Here is a 23,190-nt window from a genome sequence, read left to right as displayed (position 1 = left end):
TCCCTCGCAGAGGCCTTGGCAACACTGTCCTTACCCTTCGCAGCAACGTGTGTCACAGCACACAGGACCACAGAATGGCAGGGGTTGGAAGGAACCTCCAGAGATCACCTAGTGCACCTAAAGCAGTTTTGCCTGGCTGTGCATCACCGAGCTTCACAAACCCACAATGAAGTTGTGGAGGACTTTTCCTGGGGTCTGTCCGTTTGTTTTCAAGAACCTTTAGGCAATGTCTTGCCCTTCCACCCTAACGGGGTGCACCTTCTGATAAGGCAGACTGCCTGCGTTTGCTTTTCGTAGAAACCTAACGCGAGGCCTGTCAGAGGCTGCGTTCTGCGGTAGCTTTAGCGGGACTGACGGCATTCACGCCCACCGGATCAGCCCATATTGCTAGCAACAGGCGCCCTGGAATAACGGGGCGGGCGCCCTTCGGGACGTGCCGCTCGCTCCCGGCAGCTCCGATTCCCAGCCCACGCCCGATTCTGTCGGCACTGCTTCGGCTCCACCGCCGCCCGTCCTGCCGCCACCGTGCGCCCACGGAGGCCCGTCGGGCAGCAGCTGTCCCGCAGGGCCGGGCCGATAGCGGTGGGTGGGTGCGCCCGGCGGCGAGGATCCCGCCCGCCCGCCCCGCCCCGGCGGCAGCTCTCGCTTCTCGGCGCTGCGGGCGGCAGAGCGGCTGGAGTCTGCTGCGGCGTAGTCCCGCGTCCCATGACGGTGGCGGTGACTGGGGAGATGCGGCGGGGCGCCCGGCTGGGCGCGGTGGTGCTGCTGGCGTTGCTGCTGGCGCTGGCGCTGCTGGCATTGCCGGCCGGCCGCCGCGGTGGCGGTGGGGAGCAGCCGGGGTCCCCGCCGCCGCCGCTGCAGCTCCCGCCGGGCTTGCGGGAGGAACTGTGGCAGAGGCGACGCGATCTGCAGCGCCTGGCAGCGGCGGCGGGCGGCGGGGAGGCTCTGTCGGGCGGGCTGAGCTGTGGCGACCTGAGCCTGGCGACGGAAGTCAGCGTGCTAGGCTGGGGCTTCACCAAAGTGGTGGCGCGGGCGGCGCTGGCGGGCGGCGGGGCTGTGGCCCTCAAGTCGGTGCACGGGGCGGGCCGGGAGGTGCGGCAGTGCGTGCAGCGCTACGGGGCGCCGGCGGGCTGCCGCCGCCTGGCCGCCTACAAGCTGCTGAAGGAGGTGACGCTGCTGCAGCGCCTGCAGCATCCCGGCATCGTGCAGGTACGGCGGGGCGCGCCCGGGCAGAAGGGCTGCGGGATCTGCTGCTCTCTTAGGGGGGTTTCTTGGGAAGGAAGCGCGGCGGCCTGGTGCCGAGGCGGAGCCGACCCGCCTGTACTGTCCCCGGGCCGCCCTGGCGGCCCGGGCCTGCTGGCACTGGCACTGGCACCGGCATCGTTCTGACAATCGCTCCTTCCCTCCTGGCAGCTGCACGGTCAATGCTACGATAATAGCAGAGATCCTGAAGTGGGGGTCACAGCTATGTTGGAGCTGGGATCGCCCCTGGAGATGATTCAGCTTCTTCAGACCCCCTGGGAGGAGAGATTTAAAGTAAGAAAACAAAGCAAAGGGAGTTCTGTCAGTTGCTTTTAGAACACAAACTGAGTAAAGGCGAAGAGCCCGCGGTGACCGCTGGGCCAGACGGAGTTGTCGTGATGACATTCTGTTTTCTTCCGCAAATTCTCCTTAAATCGCTTTGCTTTCATTCCTTTAAAATCCCATGAAAACAGCCCTTGCCTGGCGTCTCGCTGTTAAGTCCCTGGTCTCTGAAGCGGTGTTCACGGAGTGCAGCTGAGAGGAAATGGCCACAGAATGCTTCTGGGGGCTGGGACGGTGTTTGGTACCTGGGATTCCGCTCCATTCCTAGTTTTCCTTCTCTAGGCTCCACTCCACAGAGGCGCTTTGGTAGCAGACTGGGTCTGAACTGGGTCTGAAGGCCATCTGTCCACCCAAAGAATGGGTTGTTTCTGTGTATTACCTGTTCTGGGCACCAAGCTGAGCAGCCCGTTACTCAGTTGTTTGTGTGTTTCTGTTCTTACCTCTTTCTGTACTTGCTGTGCTCCAAACGCTGCTAACTTACTTCCTCCCGCTTTAGGTGCTAGGGTTGCTTCCCTGTTAGTGAGACCTGTCTTGTCTCCTAAGCATCTGGCATAGGAGCTCTTAATCTTCCCAGAAACACAAGTGATTTCTGACATGGCACTCACTTCGGTTGTAGCTTATATTACAGTTTGCCTCAAGGTCTCAGTTAGGGGTTCACTTGTTTGGTTCTCAAGAGGAAAGAGGATCAAGTGGAAGATGGAGAACCTTAATGTCAATAAGAAATGCTTTGGCTAAAATAGAAATATAACAAAAGTCCCAAAATAAAATCCCTGTCTGCATGTGATCTGCGATCCAAGCCGAAGGGGTGTCGCAAACTCTCTGCATTGAGCTGCAGTACGTGAAGCTGGGATTCTTGTGATTGCTGCACTCATCAAGTCAAAATAGCATCAGAGCTTCCAAAGTAATTTAACCTAGCCTGTGGAGTTTCACTTTACCTTGCAAGCTATTTCATATCTTCTCAAACGTGCAAAAATCTCTGCAGAGCTAGAAAGTCATGATGCTGGATTATTTGGTGGTGAGGTCTAGTATGATGGCATTAAGATTTTCATAATCTTTTCACTGATTAAGATACTAATTCAGAACTTAACACTGGCACTGTTTAGTCCTGTTTCTTAATTAGGGCATTTAAATGGATGGGATTCCCCTGTGATGAGCCACATCAGATAGCAGTGATTCTCCAACTGTTCCAAGTGAACAAACCATTGCGCCTGCACAGATTTCTATCAGAGGCAGTGAGGGGTGGCGTGGGTCTGCCTGGCACACCTAGCTGACAATACAGATTGTTTGATGCCAGGGCTCTCCATACTAAATGAAAACAGCTGAAAAAAGCTACTTGAACAAAGTGCTGGTGCAGCATAAATGCATTTTTCTAGTTCTAGTTTGCTCAAAAATCATTTGGCAAGCTTTCTGCTGGGTCAGGTCTTGTCTGACCTTTCCCTGCTGCCAGAAAGTTGACATAAACACAAAAAAGCTGTCCATATGTACATTGAATGATTTAGCTAATTCATGAGAAGCACAATTGTGTGCCCAAATTCATATTGCTGAATGATCTAGCAAGATATGAATCTGCTATTAATGACCATGGAGCCTCAGTCTTTATGGAGCAGAATGGGGGAAGGGAGGGAAATATGTTAATTCTATACCAGAGTGAGAAAAGAACATTCTGATTTAGTTAACAAATATATATAGTTCCTGAAACGTGAAGGCTGCTATTGTTTTTTTCACAGCTTTCTTGTCTAGTTTTTCTAACTGCAAATTTCTCGTTCTGTGTACACACATCTTTTAAAAATGCTGCTAAACTACTTACCAGTCAAATCCTGTGGCAAGGTTGATAATAAATTTAGTAGCATACATATAATTACCTTTTAAGTACTATACTTCCCCCCTCCCCCCTTAATTTCATTGAATGCCCTCCCCTTTGTTCTACTTCCAGTTTAATAGCTGGTTTTCATCTGTTTTCCCCATGCATATTCATCTTCTCTTTTTCAGATTTGCCTGAGTCTTGTGAAATTGCTGTTTTACTTGGCACATTCCCCCCTGGGTTCAATAGTCCTCTTGGATTTCCAGCCGAGGCAGTTTGTTATGGTGGATGGAAACCTAAAAGTGACAGACTTGGATGATGCCAGCACCGAGGAACTGTCATGCAAGGAAGATAATGACTGCACACTTGACTTCCCTATGAAAAGCTTCCCTCTCAAATGCTCTGCAGTGGGGAAATGTGAAGGAATAAATGAAAAGAAGAATCTTTTCAATGCATATCGGTGTGTCCAGTGAGATGGGGGAAGAATGGGAGCTCACACACTGCCACATAGGCTCTAGCACCTTGTATTTCTTCTATGCAGTGATTCCCCCTCACTTCTGTTAAAGGGTAGTTAAGGATCACTTTGAAGCAAGTTTATTTTCCTTATAAGGAAGGAAAATGGTGTAGTTAGGTGAGAAAGAAGACCTCTTTCTTCTGCTCCCTTTCCCCAAAGCCCTCTAGAAACTTGCCTCAAAGGTTGCACCTGTGAATTTATTGTTTGCCAAACGGCCCTGGGATTTGACATCTGTTTGCTGAAAGCAGTGGCAGTGTGGGCTACCTGCCGAGGCCCACCAGTTTTGAGCCCCCATTGTTTGAAATAGGCTGGCTAGCAATTCACCCTGAGTCTCCCTGTGGAGACTGTGGGCACCTGTGGAAGGATGATGAAACAAGTAAGAGGTAGTGGCCTGAGGCTGCTGCAGCACTTCTTGTAGGCCATCAGGTGAAAGCCTGAGAACTTCCGCTTAGCACTGACGCTTGGCAGGTCAAGCATAAGTCTTGGCAGCTAGACTGCAATGTATTAAAATTCAGTTAGGCAGCCTGAATTTTCAGGACTTCATGTTGAAGGACGAATTCTGTACAGATTATTGCAGCCTTGCAGTCATTTACTTGTCTCTTGTAGAACAGGAGTTTTCTGGAAGGCTCAGGGAATGAGTTGTCCTGGCTTTCCAGACATAAGAAGAACACAAAATGTTTTCAGGCCAAGGGAAAGATCTTGCATGAGCGTTTTATACAGGTGTCTTTTTTTTTTCTTGATGGGAATTGGATTGTTTAGTCTATAAAAATGTGTGAGTCTTTGCAAGGTAGATTTCACACGCTGTGCTGCTTTCAGCCCAACTCAGGAATGACCTATGAGATGCTAAAGAAATGCTTAAGCATAACTTAATAACCAAAGCAGACTTGCTAGTTGCATATGGATAACCAAGTTAGGGGAAAATGTAGATAACTTAATTACTAGGGAAATTAAGCGAGTGTATTCTAATCAATCTGTGGGATTTTTTGCAGGTACTTTTTCACCTACCTTTTGCCGTACTCTGCACCTCCAGCTTTGCAGCCCTTCTTGAGTGACATTCTGAATGCAACAGGTACTGGCTAAAATGCAGAAATTTCTTTATTCTCTATAGTCTCTAAGCAGTATTTCATGGAATTACTCATCTTCATAGTTTTTTTTTTCTTTGAATGCAGGTGATTTACGATATGGAATAAATGAGACTCTGAAAGTGTTTGAAAAGGTTTTACATCTGTACAAGTCTGGGCTCTATCTGCAAAAAAGACCTCTACTTTTAAAAGGTACTGGATTTTGAATGCTTTAAGTAATGTAATTACTGAGGGAGTGATGAAATTGGTGACTGGCCAAATTCTGATCTCCCATACTTTCAGGCAGGGTACAGTCACTAGGAAAAGCATTAAAAGTGTCCTTTTTTGAGCAGCCTTTTTCTCTTTTTTTCATGGGAGCTATACGTGATTTTATTGTTTTGCAAAGTACATGCAGTGCAGACAAATCTGGCCTACATATGGACATATGTTTGCACTGCTTCTAAATACTCTAAATGCAGATTGGTTTTTCAAGTGAATATATATGAATATAAGCAACTAGAACAGAGCAGCAAACTGAGTGTCTCCTGTCTGTCATTGAGGCATCTTGAGCTATGATCTGACAGGTCAGTTTTCCAGGCTGATACTGAAACTTCCTATTTCACACAGTATCACAGTATTATTAGGATTGGAAGAGACCTCACAGATCATCAAGTCCAACCCTTTACCACAGAGCTCAAGGCTAGACCATGGCACCAAGTGCCACGTCCAATCCTGCCTTGAACAGCCTCAGGGACGGCGACTCCACCACCTCCCCAGGCAGCCCATTCCAGTGTTAGTGAAGAACTTTCTCCTTACCTCAAGCCTAAATCTCCCCTGGCATAGCTTGAGGCTGTGTCCTCTCGTTCTGGTGCTGGCCACCTGAGAGAAGAGAGCAACCTCCCCCTGGCCACAACCACCCCTCAGGTAGTTGTAGACAGCAATAAGGTCACCCCTGAGCCTCCTCTTCTCCAGGCTAAACAATCCCAGCTCCCTCAGCCTCTCCTCGTAGGGCTGTGCTCAAGGCCTCTCACCAGCCTCGTCGCCCTTCTCTGGATACGCTCAAGCATCTCAGTGTCCTTCCTAAACTGGGGGGCCCAGAACTGAACACAGTACTCAAGGTGTGGTCTAACCAGTGCAGAGTACAGGGGCAGAATGACCTCCCTGCTCCTGCTGACCACACCATTCCTGATGCAGGCCAGGATGCCATTGGCTCTCTTGGCCACCTGGGCACACTGCTGGCTCATGTTCAGGCAGGTATCAATCAGTACCCCCAGATCCCTCTCTGTCTGGCTGCTCTCCAGCCACTCCGACCCCAGCCTGTATCTCTGCATGGGGTTGTTGTGGCCAAAGTGCAGCACCCTGCACTTGGAGCTATTGAACCCCATCCCATTGGACTCTGCCCATCTGTGCAGACGGTCAAGGTCCCGCTGCAGAGCCCTTCTGCCCTCCAACCCAGCCACATCTGCCCCCAGCTTAGTGTTATCTGCAAACTTGCTGATGACTGACTCGATGCCCTCATCCAGATCATCAGTGAAGATGTTAAAGAGGATGGGGCCCAGCACTGATCCCTGAGGGACACCACTGGTGACTGGCCGCCAGCTGGATGTGGCACCATTCACCACCACTCTCTGGGTCCGGCCCTCCAGCCAGTTCCTAACCCAGCACAGAGTGTTGCCATCCAAGCCATGGGCTGATAGCTTAGCCAGCAGTTTGCTGTGGGGGACACAGCACTTGGTGGCTTTTGGCTGCTGAGCACAGGTTATTATACGAACCTCTAGTGGGGACTTGACAATGCTGAGATGAGTGCTACAGAGTAGCTTTAGTAGGTCTAAATTTGTTTATTTGTTTGCTTTTCCCGAAGACCATCCTATTTGACCTGTGGATAAATAGATGAGCTTTTATCAGATAGATTTATCTGAAAAGGATCCACTTAGTGGTAGAAATGAGATTAATCGAAAGGAAGGCTTCAAAAATGTAATAGTCACTGAGCATATGTAAATGTAAGCACATTTTCCTGAGTGTTCAGTTGAGATGGTGAGGTGGTGATGGTGGCTAGCTGAAGGGTGTCTTTTTCTGTGTGGAAGAACTGGAATTTGCAACGTGATGGACAAAAATACCTGGTCATTTACACTGGAGAACCAGCAGCTTCAACAGGAATTGCTAGTATTTTCCAACATCACCTATCTATTGGCTTCACAGCAGCCCCGATAGCAACATGCCAAAATCATCACCATCCTAGAAGTGTGGGAAGGTGAGCAGGAAATCTTAGCCATCAGTGAACAATAGCCTGAACATCATCTGCTCAGACTTGTCAAGGTCTTTTGTGTCCCTGGAGCAGGATCTGGCCTCTCCCTTTCGCTACTGGGGATCCTGTGCTTGTGAGTGGCACTATGATGGAGGCAGCACCTGCACCATGTAGCTTGGTGCTGGATCTGTGATGAACTGGTTCTGCTATTGGGGCTGAGGTATAGGAGACGTTATTGTCAGGTTGGCTTCTCTGGAGAAGAAGCAGAGGGTCTGTGGGTCTGCACAGCAGCCTCCTCTCACCTGACACCTGCAGTTCCTGTCCTGTCCCTTCACCATCTCTTATATCCATCAGGAAATACATGTCCTGTGCTTCGTAGAGGAACCAAAAGCCAGAATTTCAATTTATTTTACATTTTACAGCCCCACTCTCTCCATTTAAGTGTGTCAGTTCAGTCTGTCACTGCCACATTTCCTTCAAGAGTTCCATTGAAGTGCAACATACTAAGCACACAGTATAACTAGGCTCTGAAAGTGCACTTACAGGTTTTCCCTAAACGTCCTCTTTCTGTTCACAGATTACATCTCTGTGAAGGGCTTTGGAATAATGAAAGGAGGGGACTACAAGTGCTGGCCCTCCTACAGCTACCTGGGATGCCTGCTCTCTGTTCACAGTGCCGAGGAAGCTGCTGCAATTTGCAACTCCCAATCCCAGTGTCAGGGTTTTATCATCACCCAGCAGAGGACGTGGACAGGTGAGTTTGACAGATGTGACAGGACATTGCCACATGGTGCCTCTGCTTCCGTGGCCATAAGTGGGGTTGATGCTGCTGCCCTCCTCTGTAAGTGCCTTAAGTCTATGAATGACTATTAAAAGCTGCCTTCCTTATTCTCAAGGAATAATTCTCTGCTATGGTGAGCATCCTAGGATCTCCTGAGTTTTAGTAAGTAGGCATGAGGGGAATTATTTTCTACTTCTGCACCTTATTCTTTTACTTCTCTACAAATTTTGCATAGGACTGCTACGTATAGTTAAACAATGACACATTGCATGCAGAGATGGTTTCACTCTGGTTTTAGGTTAAGCAATTCCTGTGGTATGTATAGCTTGCAAGAAGCTGTGAGGCTTTTTGAGGTGAAAGAAGTGGTGTGAAAGAAGGTGGTTACTATTGCTACAATTAAATGAATTGTAGCTTACAAGTTGTTATTCTCTTTATCAACACTAATGCCCTAAACCAATGGATTTTTGAAATATCCCTGTAATTAGCTCTGATTATAGCCTCTTGTAGTTATCATGTTTTCAGGATTAGTATAAATTACCTCCTTTAACTGACACTTCAGTTGTGGGCTAAATTGTTACTTATAAAGTTGAAATACTTAATGAAGTAAATGAATGTTTTCACTCACAATGGTGCTGAAGAGTCACGTCTTGTCAGCTGACATGACACTGGGAAAAATAACCACACAAAAAACCACCAAAACTACAGTTTTTCTGTAGCTTCATGTGCAGTTGGCATGTGGCTATCTAATGACTTAAGAACACTTATGCTGGTGCAACATAAATCTTTTTGAGCCATTTTTATACCAGCAATGGATTGTGTGAGTTGTGCCTAACACATCACATCCAGCTTCTTTATCACTAAGCTATTAGTTACTGTGTTTGTTGCCTACCTGGAAGGAACCCTGCTTAAAACAGTGTTAGGGATGCAGAAGCACATGGAACAGAAGACCCTTTCTGCAGTGCCTGTCTCAGATGCTGATACCTGCCATTCTGCACTGTGCCTGTGGTCTGTTAATGTTTCCCTTTCTGACAGTTTGGTTCCTTGCATTTTTAGAGCTTATCTTTGCAGCCCAATGATGCCAACAGTGTGCGTCTGAAAAGCTGACCACCTTACTTTGCCAGCTGAATTAATGAGACCTGTGGGAACATGCTAATCCCTCTTAGGACAGCTTGATAAAGCAAAGCAAGACATAAAAGCCTCTGGGGCTCAATTGTACCCTCCTTGTGCACACTCACTGAGCATCTGGCATTTACTGGGAGTGTAAAGCACTTCTATGGCAGAGTGGAATGACCCTTTGCCAAGAAACCAATGTGTTCCTGTGTTTTTGCAATAAATAGAATAGGTAAAGGTAAATTTGTCTTCCCTATTAAACTTGCATGTTTATTTCCTTTCCAGGACGCCCTCTTGCCTCGTTTCAGAGCAACTTGACTAATCTAATACCGGATGCTAATGCTGTAGTGTATATTAAACGATCATCTTCCTCAGGAGAAAGGCTTTAAAGACAGTAGGATCATGTAAAAAAATCCTGAGAGGAGCAACCCACCAGGTAGAACTTCATCTGCTGAAAAGAATGATGCTTTTATTTTGGTTTTGGATGGGATCTCCTTGCCAGCTCAGATTGAGTCACATGCTGCAATCTTCTTGGTCAAATCTCAGATTTCTCTCTGCAACCCTACTAGTGCCTTTATCTGTTTCCACACTGCTGTTCCACATAAATGCTTCCCATTGAGGTCAAATGTCACTAGACTGCAATACCTAGCCATGCTGCTTTGGTAACCAGCTTGTCAGCCAAGAAATAGAAATAGCTGCAAGGTATCCTGCTTGGGTAGTGCTTAGTTAGTTCAGTCATCTCCCTAAACCTGTAGATAAACACACCTTGGAGAAGGCAATGGCTGCTGCAGCTGCTGACCAAGATTTCATACCACTGCAAAAGTAAAGGACTGGATTTCAGCAACGAGCCAGCATTGCATGGTTGGGATCCATAACCAGAGGTTGATGATGGGGTAGTCTTCCAAGGAGGGTCCTGATGCCATTACTTCCAGGGCAGAGGAGAGAGATGGTATGTAGATCAACTCTGGAACCAGATATTCCAAGTTTGGATGTAGGATCTGAGTTTGTCCCTATGTGATTTGTAATGCCAGCTCCCATGTATCAACCTTGAAGGTTTTTCTCTGTTACTTTCTGTGAAAGAGCTAGACATTCAAGTTATTTATACGTAAGGCACAACTGCATATGATAAAGAATGACCATTTGTTATAAACATACTGTGAAAACATTTTTCTCTTTGAAGTCTACTGCAACAAAGTGAACAAATCCAAGTGTTTCCCCCTTTCATTTCACCTAGCATAATTATTCACTCCTATGTGTTCTCTAAGCAGTATATGCCAGTGTTTGTGCTGTGTTTTTCATGATCTGGTCCTGTGCTTCCTGCTGCAGGATCTCATCTTTCAACTCATTTGGACACAGCAATGTCATTGCATGGGGGCTTTCTCATGCACTGTAACCCCTGCTGCTAATTCTGAGGCTCTGGAACCCTGATAGTGGCATCAATTAATGAGAATTCCTAGTTAGCACAACAAAAAGGCTGTTCTTAGTGATGGCTACACTGCAGGCTTTTTGAAGGGAAGGCTTTTTCAATGGACAGCCACAAACTGCACTCTGGGTCCTGTGGAAGTTGAAGGAAAAGTCCTGCCAGGGTTCTGCAATTGTTCTACATTGACCCCACTGAGCAGGGCTTCAGGCATCTGCTGTGTGATGCTTTACATTAGCAAGTGGTAATGAGAGTTTATTCGGTATCTCTTAGCCTCCTGAGATACAAATCAGAAGTACATTCACCAAAGCAAGGGCAAGGGCCAGCCTGGGGTCATCTCAGAGAGGAAGAAACAGAATGCAAAAGTGATTCCTGTTTGTGTGAGAAAGATCTTCCTGTCTTAAAAATCTCTCTTGGTAAAAAGAGTTGTCTGATGATTCTTTCATGTTGCAGATTTTTCCATCAAGTTTTTGTTCCATGATTGCCTGCCAGGCAGGCAGGTCCAGCTCCTTGGTAGATGGTGCAAGGTATGACAGGATCACTTGTATAAATGTAGGTTTCAGCATCAAACTTTCAGTTTGAGCCTGGGAACAGAGACTCTTATTACGTTGCCTTGAAAGTTTTGAGTACAGGGTGCTTAACAAATAATAATTAAATCCTGATCAAATAATAGTAGTAATAAAAAAAAGGGAAGGCAAGCTTCCAAGAGTCCCATTGCTTGGTCTGTTGTTGCCACAGTGCATGGCTATTGTAGGGTGTTTTGAGCATCCCCTGCAAATGAGTAGGTCCATCCTTAGAGCCCGGATCCCCGTGAACAGATTCATTGTGCTAGCACAGACAAAGAACTAAGGCACAGGTATACATTTAGGTCCAATGTTGTTCGTGTGCTAGAGACTTGGAAGATGCAGCAAATCTGCTGGTGAAAGTTATATACTGATTCTCTTCCTGCTTCTCTGCAGCTCTCCATGGCACCTAATGGGCATGCCAGCTTTAGTCTGATTTGAAGTGACATCCTATTGCAGCCCAGTGGTGCCCAGGGAATGCTGGATGAGTGAAAATATTAGATCACTCTGCTGCATCTAGAGCTGTAGTTTGACATGCATTTGAGGAAACAGTCCCTGGAAAAACCAGTCCCCATCCCACTTTTTCCCATCTTCTTGCCGTTACTATTTGCTAAGAAGCCTTTTCCAGTGGCCATCCTAGTTTAAAAGCATGTAGAATCAATTCTCTGCTAGCTTGCAGTGAGTAGGGCTTGTGACCCCTAAACTTGAGGCAGCTCATGAGCAGCTCAGCTGCAACTTCTGCAGCAGGTCTGTGTGGATCACCCAGGCTAATACAGCCTAAAGGGGAAGCTACAGAAGAGAGTTATCTTCCATACAGCTTTTGGACCCATGTGGCTGTTTTGTAGTGTTTTAATCTTTATGGCCCATCTCATTCAGTCAGTCTTTATTCATTCTAACCTTTTGTTAAATTATAACTGCCTCGAGCAACTTTAGACTTTCAATGCCAGTGGAAATTTCAGCGCAGAGATAAAAGCTCTATTTCAGTAACTACGGTACATACAAAACTCAGATATAAACATTTGTTGCCCTTAAACTCCCAGTTGCTGGAGTCAGTTTGTCTCTGCTATCGTTGATCAGTATTTCAGCCACCATTGTGGAATATGTAACAGAGGAAAGTGCTTGGAAGGAAACAGCAGGAGATCAATTACAATGGAAACCATGTGTGCTGGAGGAATAGTATTTACCTAAATGTATCTATCACATCTTCCCAAAGGATGCTGCCGTTAGGAGAGAATGGATATGAAAATGTTGCCTCCATAGATAAAACTTAGGAATATAATTTTTTAAACACAAACTTTAATGTTCTTAATTAATTCCATATTATACTAAGAGAGATAAAGCCACATACATGAAGGATAATACCATGTATTCCAAAGACATAAACCACAGTTTAATAAATAGCAACAGATGCTGCATGACTCATGTTCAGCATGTTTGCATAGGCATTTGCATGACTGGTGACTTCATGACAGAATGAGGAGCAGAGCAAGAGAGACAGAGCCCAGAGAGGAAAATGCAACTCCTGGTGCACCAAACAAGGTTTAAATAACAACGAAAATCATACCTAAATTCTTACATGACCTAGTCTGCAAACTTTGGTGATGTTCTAAGCAATACTCATCTATTTGAGTTTTCATGTTATTTTGGGAGAACCCAGGAATTTATCACAGGCAGCTGTAGCCCCAAATGTCACATCTGAGTAACATTAATTTCTGCAAGGTGTCTGGTAAATTCATGTACCAAGCAATAATCTCTGTGGCTAGAAGTAAGAGCACTTTGGCTTGAAAGAACTGGTTTGACGTCCAATTTGAAGAGTTAGTGAAATGTAGTATCCAGAACAGTCCATCACTTCAGAGATAATCTTCACCCCCTACCTATACCAGTTACAGCAATCTTTCTCCTTGTTTGTCCCAGGGTAACAAAGTGCCACCAACAGCAGCATGGAAAAGAGGGTAGCGAGGGAAAATTCACAGAAGATTGCTTTATGAGAGGGAACCATGAGCCACTCTCACTCCTCTGTAGCGTGTACTTAGTCCAGGAATGTGAATTTGCCCTGAATGATAGTTCTTGGCTAATTGGAAATTGTATCAGATTACATCAAACATGTCTGCATGCACCAAGGACAGGTGATAGCTGGAGGGATGAGCTGCCAGACTGTGATTGAAATTCAGCTCCTGTCTTTGTGTGAGAGCTCCAAGCAAGGGATTGAGAGCCTTTGGACCTTCAGTCTCCTGGACAACCTGGATGGCAAAAGTTCTGGGTTTGCTGGCAGGGGAGAGCTCTCAGCATAACTTTGGAGAAGATAGTGATGCTGATGGCTTTTTAAGAAAAGCCTTTCTTGGCACCAAATTATGTGACTGCATTGCATCTGCTACCACTACTGCCCTATCCTTCACCCCCAAATCTGTACCTGAGGGTTGCAGGATGAGGTTTCTCCCTCTCGTTTACTCACCCTCTAATCCCCATGTGCCATCCCAGCCGATCACAGAATCATAGAATCAACCAGGTAGGAAGAGACCTCCAAGATCATCCAGTCCAACCTATCCCCCAGGCCTGTCCAGTCAACCAGATCTACTTCTTAACTCCTTGTAGACTCACACCCTCAACATTCATACACAGCCCCACAGCTTCTTACCCTTGCAACCGATGCTTAAGTGGTAGTATGACTGACGAGCCCTTATTTCTGTACTGTTAGGGGTGAAATAGCCCTCCATGTGGTGGGAGACCACATCTGATAGGTGTAACGATAAGATCAGCCTGCATTTGATTTGTAATCTCTATTTTCATTTACCATCAATGATTTCTACATTAGTGAGTGCTAAATACAATGTAGTAATAGCCTCCTGCAAACAACCAGGGTTAAAGGTGTGCGTTAAACCCACAGTGCCTTAACCAAATTGTGTTATTCATATGGTGCCTCACACCCAAATCTGAGCCTAGACAAGGCTTAAGAAAATACAAATTCCTGCATTACATTATGTTTATCAGTATTTATCCTCAAAATGCACAAAAATTAATAGCAATCTCTCTAGTACTTTTTGGCTGAAATCTATTGCCTTGTTTACAGTAAGACGTAACTTAAATTTCAGTGACTCTCAAAATTACAAAGTAAACACCCAAATTTCCAGATCCTTGCATCTGTAAGCTGTATTTCCCATGTAATGTCTTTAGCAAGTAAATCAGTTTTCTTTACAGGGGAAAACCCTGCTCTAAATTCCCTCACTACTTCATGTAACAGATCAGAGTTCAGGTTTAGAGTAAAAGCTTGATAATGAAAGCTGGGGACACAAGTTAATCATCACATTGGGTAGCAGGAGAGGCAGTTTATGAATGTCTTGGGGACACTGGGGTGTAAAGGAAATTCTCTATGACCTCAGATGGAAAATGCCAGGAAACATTTCATCACTGCTGCTGCTGTGTCTCATCCAGTGCCATCTCTTATTCACTTGGAGAGGGAGTAGTGAACTCCCACTCCTAATTAATCTCTTCCTTACTCGTTTTTTTTTCTGATTCTTTAAATACACAAGAAACAACCTTCCCTTCTAGTGAAGTTAATGCCATGGTTTGTATTTTTCACTTTGTCTAGCAAAGCTGTTGTTGCATGCCTGTGATGATTAGCATGACCTCTGAAACAAAGCAGCAGCACCTTCCCAAATTCACTTGTACTCTAAAGCAGTGTCAACGCCCTAAGTTTTCCTGGCACAGCCTAAGACCAGTTCAATACATACTCTGGAAATTGTTTAAACAGTGCCAGTTGGCTGATTTGTTCACTTGCTGTATGGTAACAACTATTAAAGCCTCCACTGAGACCCTTAGAAATCAGCAAAATATTCTTTGCTTCACCCAGTGTATCTTAGGCAGAAGCTGCTTTTCTTTTATCTCTCCTCTCCTCTCCTCTCCTCTCCTCTCCTCTCCTCTCCTCTCCTCTCCTCTCCTCTCCTCTCCTCTCCTCTCCTCTCCTCTCCTCTCCTTTCTTTTCCTTTTCTTCTTGTTTGTTTGTTTTGAGTTTTGTTTTTTTTTTTTTTTAACTGAGTAGTTCATCTTTGAAAGAAATCTGTGATGTGTTACTTCAACAGTGCTTCCTTCATCTTACTAAGATAACACGGGAGCATAAGGATCAGTCTCTCATCCTCACCTTCTTTGTTTTCCTGCTGATAGTGGCTGTCATTCAGCACTAATGGAAAAGCCCACATGCACATGCTGGGTGATGCTACCACGGTCTGCAAAGTCTCACTTTGAAGGACCCTGCAGGATGTCACCAAGACTGTCAAGGGAGCTGCCACCCCTAAGCAGGGGAGGTGGAGATGGCATCCTCCTTGCCACAGCACCTTGCTATGTCACCCTGACACTGCTCCACCAGGTGGTAAGGTGGTGGCTGTGGCAGTGGCCAGTTTCTGGAGGCCTGTGCAGAGCTATGCAGCAGACTGGCGGCACCCAGGTGCTGCCAGGCTGTACCTACCCATGGGAGGAGGTTGGAGGCACTGCATAGAGATTAATTGCCCCTTCTCTGCTGTCTCTGACAGTGTCCATGCACAGAGATAGAGTTCCAGCACCCATAGGCCCAAACTGGACCAGCTCCCAGTGTTTTGTCATCTTTCATCCATGGTCTAAAATGTTGCCATCCTAGAGATGGATCTGATGACTATTTGCTAAGAAGAGCAGTGGCCAATGTGCACAGATATCAGGAATTCTTTGTTTGGAGCCATTGTTTAGCAAAGGAGCTTCAGTCCTGCCAGTTTGTAGATGAGCTATGTTGGGAAAGGGGAACTGTTCCTGTGCCAGGAACCAAATCAAAGTTATGCCTTCATCCTTAGAAGTGCAGTTTTACCTTGCTTGACCCTCCCATCCTCCAGAGGACCCTGAACGTGAGAGGATGGGCTTTGCACGTTCATGTACAGGAAGAGAATAGGGAGAACAAACAAAACACCCCACCCTCTTCCACTTATGTAAGATCAGAAAGAGAGTGTAGGCTAAGCCCAGAGGACTGGATTTATGGATTCAGAAGAACCTAGTTATTAAAATGTTATGAAAGTTTTCCTCTCCTTTAAATGCATAAATATGCAGATGAAAAGAGCCATGTGACCTGGCCAGTGGCCATGCTGCTGCAGGCTCAGCCTAATTATCAGCTGCCAGCTCGGCTGCTTTTTAAGTGGTGAACATGATTAAAGATGCACAGACAATTGAAGTTAGATCAGTTCTTACAAGGCCTGCTTCTATTTTATAACCACATGGCAGCTTGGCTTTGAGACTGAATCTGCCCTTACAAGCTGAGAGAGAAACGTTCTGCTGATCAGACGGTTTCTTTTCAACCACAAGCTCCACATGCTCTTGAATTCATCATTTTCGTAGCAAGCTATTTACCAAAGCAAACTGATTTCTTGCCCCCCACAGAGAAAAATGTGGCTCTGAAGGAGGGGAAGGAGGCAGGCAGGACCAGGTGAGGACTGTGGCCTGAATATTCAGACTCTCCCAACCACAGAGGTGCTAACTGGTTTCAAATGCGTTGTGAAAGCAGCATTTGCTGGAGCTTCTCCTTGCCTTGGGATGGAAATATTACCAAGAAACCTAGATGGTTTCATGCATTTGAGGGATGGCCACAGTCCTGTGGGCAGGACAAAGAACTGGAACTCCTCTTCTAGAGCAACCAGGCTTCAAGTAGTGTGTCGTTGCCGTTGCAGTGACAGCAAGGCCAGTCTGGCAGCGTCTATCCTTTTGTCATCTGTATTTGCCAGAGGATGGAGCCTGGCTCTGTGAAGTGACAGACCCATCAAGTCTCACATGCTGGCTATGAGTCTCCCACCCTGGGTTTTTGCCTCAATGCTTCCTACAGCTGCAGCTGGGTCTTGTGCTTTCTTGGAGCCTCTTCCCAGTCCCAGGGCTCAGGACTGTTTGGCTCTGCCTGGAAGCCACGGTTAAGATGTACCATGCCCAAGGGCTTGGAAAGTGGCAGTGTTCCAAGTAGCTTGTTTTACTGTTGTTTCACGGCTCTCCAGAAGGACGTGTCTCTTCAAAAGACAAAGATTTGGCTGGCTTTAGCACCACTTTAGAGTGCGGCAGCTTGCTGGTATCCTCCTGGGAGTGAGTTGGTATCTGTATGACAGTCATGAGAACCTGTCTCCAGCCTGCTTGGAGTCACAGCACATCTGCACATCCTTTGGATGAGCACAACAGCTCCACAGCACCTTGGTCTTCTGGGGCTGTTCATGGCAGAGCAGTGGCTGTGCATTCATCACCTCCAGAGAAGGGTGTTTCTTAAGCTGGCCAGGTAGCAACATGTGCTGTGTCTTGCTGCAAGTCAGGAAATCATGAATGTTCTCCTACTGCTTCAGCAGAGTCCCAGTTTCAGATGGGATTTCAAGATGCCTTGGATATGTGTTGGCCACCTGTACACACAGCAGATTCACTAAAGAAACACCTTTCTCCAGGGCATGAGATATGTCACAGCTTATAGTCAGTCCAGTCAGCTCCCATACCACTGCTTGGATGGCAGACATTTGCTGGGGTGCCAGTGCTCTGTGCCCTGAGGCACTGCCACCTCTGCTATGGAGCTGTGGTTCTCTACAGCCAAGTGGCTGTGGCCCCATGCTGCATCAGGGCCAAGCCACCACCAGCACATGGGATGTTGTACCCAAACACCTCTGCCACAGGGGTGAGGTATTGTCCAACGTTTCATGCATAGCTACAGCAGAGGCAGCAGTCTCAGCATTCTTTGTAAGCAACAGAAATCAGCTCTTTCTAGGGCAATGCATTTGACCTCTGTTAAATATCTACTTCTACATGGGATAAATTACATCCTTGAAGCACCTATTGACTGTAGAAAGACCCCAGGGTGACCAGTTCAGATGCTGGAAATGTGACTCTGTCCTTCTGCCAAGCTGAGCTCTTCATGTCAGAGGCTAGGAAACGGGGAGCCAGCGTGTCTCCCAGCTCCTCTGATTTATGAGCTAGATACTCATCACAGAGTCACTTCATCCTTTGAAAATGAGCAGCACACAAATGAACGTAGCTCTATCTTCCCAAGATTAGGGACTCCACCAATTTCTTGCTGATTTAAACATGTTCCAGTGCATAAATCAATGGGACACAAAGCTGGAAGATAAACTTGTTTATTATGTCTCATATCTGGGTAACCCCCATGGTCCTCTGCTGTACTGTCCTGGCTTTGATTTTTTAGCCTCATGTCATATTATGTTTATCACAACGTCATCCAGTTAAACAAACACAGCTCATCTCTGTCAAAGTTACACCTTTGAAAGCCCCACTGTAATTTTGTGTTTCCCTCAAATGTTGCCTGTTTCACTGGTGAGACTGCAGCATCACAGCTGATCCCTAAAGATCCCCAATCACAATTACAGATTTGCTGAGGTGGAGAGTTGCATTTTCTCTGTTACATTTGCTGTGCACTCCTTCCCAGATCAGGCTCTCTCTTTTAAGAGTAAAGTAGTGTTGGGCACTAACTGCTTATTAAAAGCTATTTCAAAACATAATCTTTTTCACTGTTTGACAAAACATGTCTCATAGAAGAGTTTATTCCATAGCAAAAGATAAGCAAAATGGGCCAGTTATCTGTGCTAATTATCCTATAAAGGCAATGCCATACTGATCCAATATATACACTCAGGCCACAGAAGCCTGCTTTTCCTAAAGCATTAATAATGCATCATCATGCTGCTCTTCCTAGTCTCAGCCAGATGCCTCTGTATTATAAGCCCACTCTCACTAATATATTCTCTGGTAGAGGAAAAGAAGATTAATCATATTCAGGGAACAGCAGGAATAGTTATATTGAAATAATTCTCTGTTTTATGTTCTTGGCATTTGTTTGCATTTAAGCATGAGGGATGGGATGGGAAAGGGCTGTCTGTCAGCCTGCTGGCTCTTCTCTCTGCTCCTGCAGGGTTGCTCCAGAGGTTCTGTAAAGCTGGATGAGAGGATTTCTGAGATCCTGCAACTGGGTGCTCTGAAGTTAACTGTTATCTGTAGATTTGCATCTCAACCCTGTTATCGGCTCACTATTTATCCACACTCTAGCTATAGAATACCATTCTTTTTGGGCTACTGATCTGTTAAATGGATTGGTTCAGTGGCTAGGTAAAAAAAGATATATATGATTACATTTACAAGCCCAGTTCACATAGCCTTTAAAAAAAATCTATTTTTATCAGTAAAGTACAGAAAAGAATGCAAATAATTAAACTGGAGAATGAGAACAAACAGAAGAGTCTAACTCTGGCTCTGTCAAGCCAAAGTAGCATCTCACCACAGTCAAAAGAGTCTCATGATCACTGTGCCAGTTCCTGCCTCCATGCTACCTGCTACCTGGAAAGCCAATTAAAATGGCAAAAAAAACCTTCCCAAGCAAATATATGAAAATAAGTATGTGAGGTTAGAAAGAAAAAGATGTCTGAATAAGTGCCAGAGGAAGGGGCAAGTTGCTGAGGAGTTAGCATACATTCGCAAAAAAGGCTGGAGAAGGGACAGGGGACATGGAAAGGACAGGAGAAAGGGCAGAGCGGTGGCAAGCATGGCTCAGGGCACCATGGCACAGGATCATTGCCTGTGTGGTTTCATGCTCTGGTAAAGCAAATGCAAATCCGTGTTTCTGGAAAAGGTTTTGCACCGCTTCCCTTGCACCATCCCCTACCAGCAGTGCTGCTTCACAGCCAGACAGCCTGACAGGCACTGGAGAGCCAGGAACTAACCTGAAAAATATGTTAGTGTAAAGTCAAGGGAGCTCTGTGATCTGAAGTGTGTGGGTGCATGTGGATGTGGTCAGGAGGCCAGAGAGGCAAGGAGAACATGGCTGGGAACCACACAACCCACTTTTCCCTTAATCACCAGTGCAGACCAAGGCTGACCCATGTTAACTAACAAACTGCATACTGGGGATCCACCCCATCAGCTGGGGCATCCTGCCCTGAAGCTTCTGTGCTTACAGCTGCTTCTGAACTATATTTGATGGGACAGAATCACAGAATGGCTGAGGTTGGAAGAGAGCTCTGGAGGTCATTGTGTCTGTCCTACACAACAGCTACCTATAGCATGGATCTGTGTCTTGATCTCTGAGAAGAGAGACTCCACAACCTCCTCAGACAACTTATATGCAAATACAATGTGAACAACACAAGCACATATGCAGGGTCTCTTCTGCAAAAGATTTCAGAGAAGATGTCAGATTTTGACATTAGGGATACTCCATTTCATCACCATGTCTGGATTCTATGACAGGGCAACAAAACCTGCTCTGACTCGTCATTTTATTACTTCAGTTAGCTCTGGTATGCTCCCCCTCTCCCTAGATGAAGATATCTCTTCCACACCCTGAAGGGCATGCCCATCTCTCTAACCCTGCAATAAACCAGAGCAGGAGCTTACCTCACAGAAAGCATTTCTGGGTTTTTTTTGCCATGTCAGTTTTCTGTCAGTTTACTTTCCTGAGCTGACTTACTCCATGGTCAGATAAGGATCGGTGTCCGCAACCAGGCAGTCAGGAGGGACTGGTAAAGCACACCAGATAAAACACTCAGTTTGGTGCCTTTCACTATTGTGTAACCACAGCTTGCACTATTCAAGTGACTACTAGTAAAGCTCTTGGGCCACAAACATTCCAAATTTCCAGATCAAATACTGCACAAAGGGTTTCCACAGACCCATGAACTTGTATGTTGAAAGCATGGTGAGGAAGGTCAGGACGATATTTTGCATGATCCTGTCTATAAGAGATTACATTCATCTTCTCTATACTGGCTCACAGCCTGGTTACAGATGCCAACAATCTGCTCTCTCACAACAGCAGCAAAGGCAAACATGCTTTTCCTTAGCTTTCCTGGCTGAGCAGGGTCTCTGCCCAATTGAGGTGATGGCTCCTGGGGAAGGGACTGTCATCTGCTGTCCTTGGTGAAGTCCCAAAGAAGATCCCTTGGATGCTTCATGTGCTAGTTACTGTATTGCTCCATGTTGTTGAGAGTTTCTGAAGAAGAGCTGTGAAAACAGCTTAGTGAAAAGAGCCAGGTGTATGGCTTCCACAAGCACGAGACTCCTTTTGACTTGTTTCATCCCTGTTATCTCTGCTGTTGGTGGATGGCAGGCAGCTTTTTCACTATGGAAATTCTTCCAAAACCTACTCTCCATAGAACTGGCGTGCTCAGTGTTACACACAAAGGATTTTGTTTCCTGGCAAGCCATTCACAATTTGGCCTGTGTGACACACAGTAAATTGTAAAGGGATAGATGCATGACTGGTATAAATGATTTTGATCACCCACACTTCTACCAGAGATGCTACCCCTCATCTGTGAAAAGAGTCTGCAGCCATGACTCAAACACAGAACAAAAAATTGTGAAGGAAATATTCAGCAGTTTAAACAGGCAAAACTCCAGGTCCCACTTAATGCCTGAAAAAAACCCCAAAACCCAAAACAAAAAAACCAAACCACTAGATCATAGAATCATAGAATCAGCCAAGGTGGAAGAGACCTCCAAGATCATCCACTCCAACCTATCACCCAGCCCTGTCCAGTCAACTAGACCATGGCACTAAGTGCCTCATCCAGGCTTTTCTTGAACACCTCCAGGGACGGTGACTCCACCACTTCCCTGGGCAGCCCATTCCAATGGCAAATCTCTGGGAAGAACTTCCTCCTAATATCCAGCCTATACCTCACCCCATACAAATTGAGACTGTGTCCCCCTGTTCTGTTGCTGGTTGCCTGGGAGAAGAGACCGACCCCCACCTGGCTACAGTCTCCCTTCAGGGACCTCAGCAATGAAGTCACCCCTGAGCCTCCTCTTCTCCAGACTACACAGCCCAGCTCCCTCAGCCTCTCCTCACAGGGCTGTGTTCCAGGCCTCTCACCAGCTTTGACACCCTTCTCTGAATATGTATCTCAATATCTCTCTTAAATCAAGGAGCCCAGAACTGGACACAATACTCAAGGTGTGGCCTGACCAGTGTTGAGTACAGGGGAAGAATAACCTCCCTTGTCCTACTGGCCACACTGTTCCTGATTCAGGCCAGGATGCCATTGGCTTTCCTGCCCACCTGGGCACACTGCTGGCTCATCTTCAGCTACTACCTACCAGTACCCCCAGGTCCCTTTCTTCCTGGCTGCTCTCAGCCACTCTGTCCCCAGCCTGTAGCGCTGCTTAGGGTTGTTGTGGCCAAAGAGTAGAACCCTGCACCTGGCCTTGTTAAATCTCATTCCAGGTCATCACCAGGTGATGCCATGGCAGCAGTGTACTAATGCTGGTGGACCAGCTAAGACCTGGCTGGTAAGCAAACAGCAGAATTCTAAACCTGAAAATAATGTTCTGTGCAAATGAGGGAAATGGGTGTTGGTGATGTATGTATGGCAAAAAGGCACTGTGCGCCCTGCTTCATAGCCTGCCTTGCGAGTAGAGGCAGCAGGCTTCCTTTCAGTGGTGATGAAAAATTTTGATGTTCCTTTCATGTTAGCAAGGGACATCTTCCAGAACAACTTGAAGAAGCCTTGCTGGAATTTCTGAGCTCTCCTTCTGGTGCTTCTAGTGGAGACGATGACCCTGAGTTGCATGACTGTGGGCCTGAACGGCTCAGCCCCAACTCAGCAGAGCTGGATGGAGCTATGCTGGCTTTGTGTTCTACTGTTGCCTACACAAGGGAAACAGTGCCTGGTATGAACTGATTTTAAGCTGATATAATTAAGCTGATACCAATCTTGCAAATGTAAACACAAAACAAGACAAAAATGCATCTCTGCTTTAAATCCTGAGCCAAGTAGCAAAACAAAAGACTGACGGGAAGGTGAGCTGGCTTGTGTCCATTTAAATTTGAAGGCTCCATTTAGTGTTAGAGGTAGGCAATGTGAGCTGCTGCCCATCACTTACAGAAGGTAGGACAGCCACAATTAAAAAAAAATGCAATAGTGAAAATATTCTTATTATTCCTGTTGAAACTGGCAAAAATTAAATTCTCAGTGACTGTTAGCATGAAATGAGGAAATTACCTGGAAAAGATGAGTGACGAAAAGAAGATGGTGCCTGTGCTGATTTGACTAAATTATCCCCAACCTGAGGAACACAGAGAGGGTGGCATAGGAAAAAGTCTGTGGAGGATGAGTTGCTGTGGAGCAG

General features: G+C 46.2%; 1 protein-coding gene across 3 annotated transcripts in view; it reads left to right on the top strand.

Moving 5' to 3' along the window:
* The first annotated feature begins 509 nt into the window (after positions 1-509).
* The window catches only part of LOC135173375 (extracellular tyrosine-protein kinase PKDCC-like), a 45,907-nt gene continuing 23,226 nt past the window's right edge, over positions 510-23,190 (top strand). The window contains exons 1-7 of one of the 3 annotated variants that reach the window (XM_064140360.1): positions 510-1,209; positions 1,414-1,536; positions 3,574-3,845; positions 4,889-4,968; positions 5,069-5,173; positions 7,783-7,959; positions 9,382-9,532. In XM_064140360.1, the coding sequence (XP_063996430.1) occupies positions 706-1,209; positions 1,414-1,536; positions 3,574-3,845; positions 4,889-4,968; positions 5,069-5,173; positions 7,783-7,959; positions 9,382-9,485 (1,365 nt within the window). In that variant the 5' untranslated portion in view covers positions 510-705 and the 3' untranslated portion in view covers positions 9,486-9,532. Of the gene's footprint in view, positions 1,210-1,413; positions 1,537-3,573; positions 3,846-4,888; positions 4,969-5,068; positions 5,174-7,782; positions 7,960-9,039; positions 9,329-9,381; positions 10,262-23,190 lie in introns of those variants that run through there. The other 2 variants (XM_064140270.1, XM_064140428.1) reach the window with 2 other exon arrangements.

Source organism: Pogoniulus pusillus, chromosome 1 (genome assembly GCF_015220805.1).
Source record: "Pogoniulus pusillus isolate bPogPus1 chromosome 1, bPogPus1.pri, whole genome shotgun sequence".
Taxonomy (NCBI): domain Eukaryota; kingdom Metazoa; phylum Chordata; class Aves; order Piciformes; family Lybiidae; genus Pogoniulus; species Pogoniulus pusillus.
This window is presented reverse-complemented; position numbering and strand designations above follow the sequence as displayed.